Source organism: Malassezia pachydermatis (genome assembly GCF_001278385.1).
Source record: "Malassezia pachydermatis strain CBS 1879 chromosome Unknown scaffold22, whole genome shotgun sequence".
Taxonomy (NCBI): domain Eukaryota; kingdom Fungi; phylum Basidiomycota; class Malasseziomycetes; order Malasseziales; family Malasseziaceae; genus Malassezia; species Malassezia pachydermatis.
Genome location: NW_017253158.1, coordinates 1 through 1,718, shown reverse-complemented (window position 1 = coordinate 1,718; position 1,718 = coordinate 1). Strand labels below are relative to the sequence as shown.

The 1,718-nt window shown below is 55.8% G+C and overlaps 2 protein-coding genes across 2 annotated transcripts in view; both read left to right on the top strand.

Annotated features, from left to right (window-relative positions):
- Malapachy_2052 (putative secretory lipase (family lip)) overlaps positions 1-174 on the top strand; it is a gene marked incomplete at both ends in the record, with an annotated part of 204 nt that extends 30 nt beyond the window's left edge. Inside the window, one exon of the mRNA XM_018136545.1 lies at positions 1-174. This exon is cut by the window's left edge and continues 30 nt beyond it. Coding sequence (XP_017990030.1) covers positions 1-174 — 174 coding nt within the window.
- Positions 175-225: 51 nt separating this feature from the next.
- On the top strand, positions 226-1,302 carry Malapachy_2050 (putative secretory lipase (family lip); the record flags this gene model as incomplete). The annotated part of the gene is made up of 1 exon (XM_018136543.1): positions 226-1,302. One exon carries the CDS (start codon positions 226-228, stop codon positions 1,300-1,302), a length of 1,077 nt encoding a protein of 358 aa, XP_017990032.1.
- Between the last annotated feature and the right edge of the window lie 416 nt (positions 1,303-1,718).

Sequence of the window (1,718 nt, the reverse complement as noted above, 5' to 3'; positions counted from 1 at the left end):
ACGCCTGATAAGGACTCGTTCTACAAACCACCCTCGGGCTGGCAACACAAGAAGCCGGGTGACATCCTGGCCTGGCGTGAGATCACGCCCAAGTTCCTCTTTACCGATTTCAAGGTTGAGAAGGCGTACCAAGTCATGTACCGCACCAGCCAAAACACCCCTGATGAGCCATAATACACGGTGACGACCATCCTTGTGCCATTCAATGCGAAGAAGGACAAGCTCATGGTCGGCTCAGAGGCTGTGGATGCGTGTGGTGTGCAGTGTGCTCCGTCATATGGCTACCTGGGTGGTGCCATTACGCAGGACAGTGGAGGCTTCCAGCTGGACGAGGCTGAATTCCTACCGTTCCTCAGCAAGGGATACATCATGACTGTGCCGGACAAAGAAGGCCCGCTCCTTGCGTTCGCTGCTGGCCGCATGGAGGGATACATGACGATAGACAGTGCTCGTGCGACTATCAATTTTGAGCCGCTTGGCCTGTCGAAGGACACCAAGATCGGCATGTACGGCTACTCGGGAGGCGCACTTACGCTCGGCTGGGCAGCTGGTCTGCACCCCGTGTATGCGCCGGAGCTGAATATTGTTGGTATGACGTTTGGTGGTACGCCGGCGAACCTCTCTGGCACCATTGAGTATGCGTCGGGTACGACCTTTGCTGGCTTTATCGTTGCTGGTATTACTGGTATTATCAATGCGTATCCAAAGGCGAAGAAGTATGTCGATAGCGTGCTGCTGCCCAAGGGTCGTGAAGCGATCGAGTATGCGCAAAACAACTGCTGGGTGCAGGTGGTCCTCAAGTACATGAACGCAGACATCAAGGACGAGGGCTGGACGACCAAGGGAGCTGCCGTGTTCCGGGACCCTGTCGTGCAGGAGATCTTTGACGAGTCGATCATGGGTGCGAAGAAGGAGGAGACGCCGACAGCGCCGCTGTTCATCTACCACGCCGAACATGACGAGATCATCCCTGTGCGCGACATTGAAAAGACCGTGGATGTATGGTGTGCGAACGGTGCGAACATCAAGTACACCAACTACAACAATGGGATCCTTGACCACGAGACGCTCGAGGTGCTGGGCATCGGCAAGGCCGTGCAGTTCATCGATGCCCAGATGGACAGCAACTCGCTGGCACCAGGCTGCCAGAAGACCACGTCGAACTCGGTCGCATTCGAGCCAGGTGTGCTGGGTTCCGACTTGGAGGACTTGATGAACCTGATTTGGACTGTGTTTGGCCAGATGGTGGGTCCCAAGGGGCGAGTCTTGAAGCAGAAGGCTGCGGCGGGTCACGATTCGTAGAGTGATGGGGTTAAGACAGGCCGAAGAAGGAATTAATAAGGATTAACGAGCCAACCAACCAGCCGCGTGCGCGCTTACTTGCCAAACACGCGGCGCTCGAGGTACCGCAGAGGTATGTACGTGACGACCGTAAATGCCAACGTGAATTCGTTCGCTATGTCGCCACCGTCTGGGCCAAAGAGCCGGGCCAGAGGACCGACATACCATGTCTCGGCCATGCCCATGACCCAACATACGACACCGACCAGGAACACAACAATGGCAGCGATGCCATGCGGCAATCGATCTGGATCGTTCCAGCCCTCCAGGTCGTAATTGGCAAAGCTGCCTTTGCGGAACACAACATGCTCCATCAGCAGGATCAGAAAGTAGCCTGTGCACCAGTAACCGAGCAGGTCCAAAAAGTTGACAAGGTA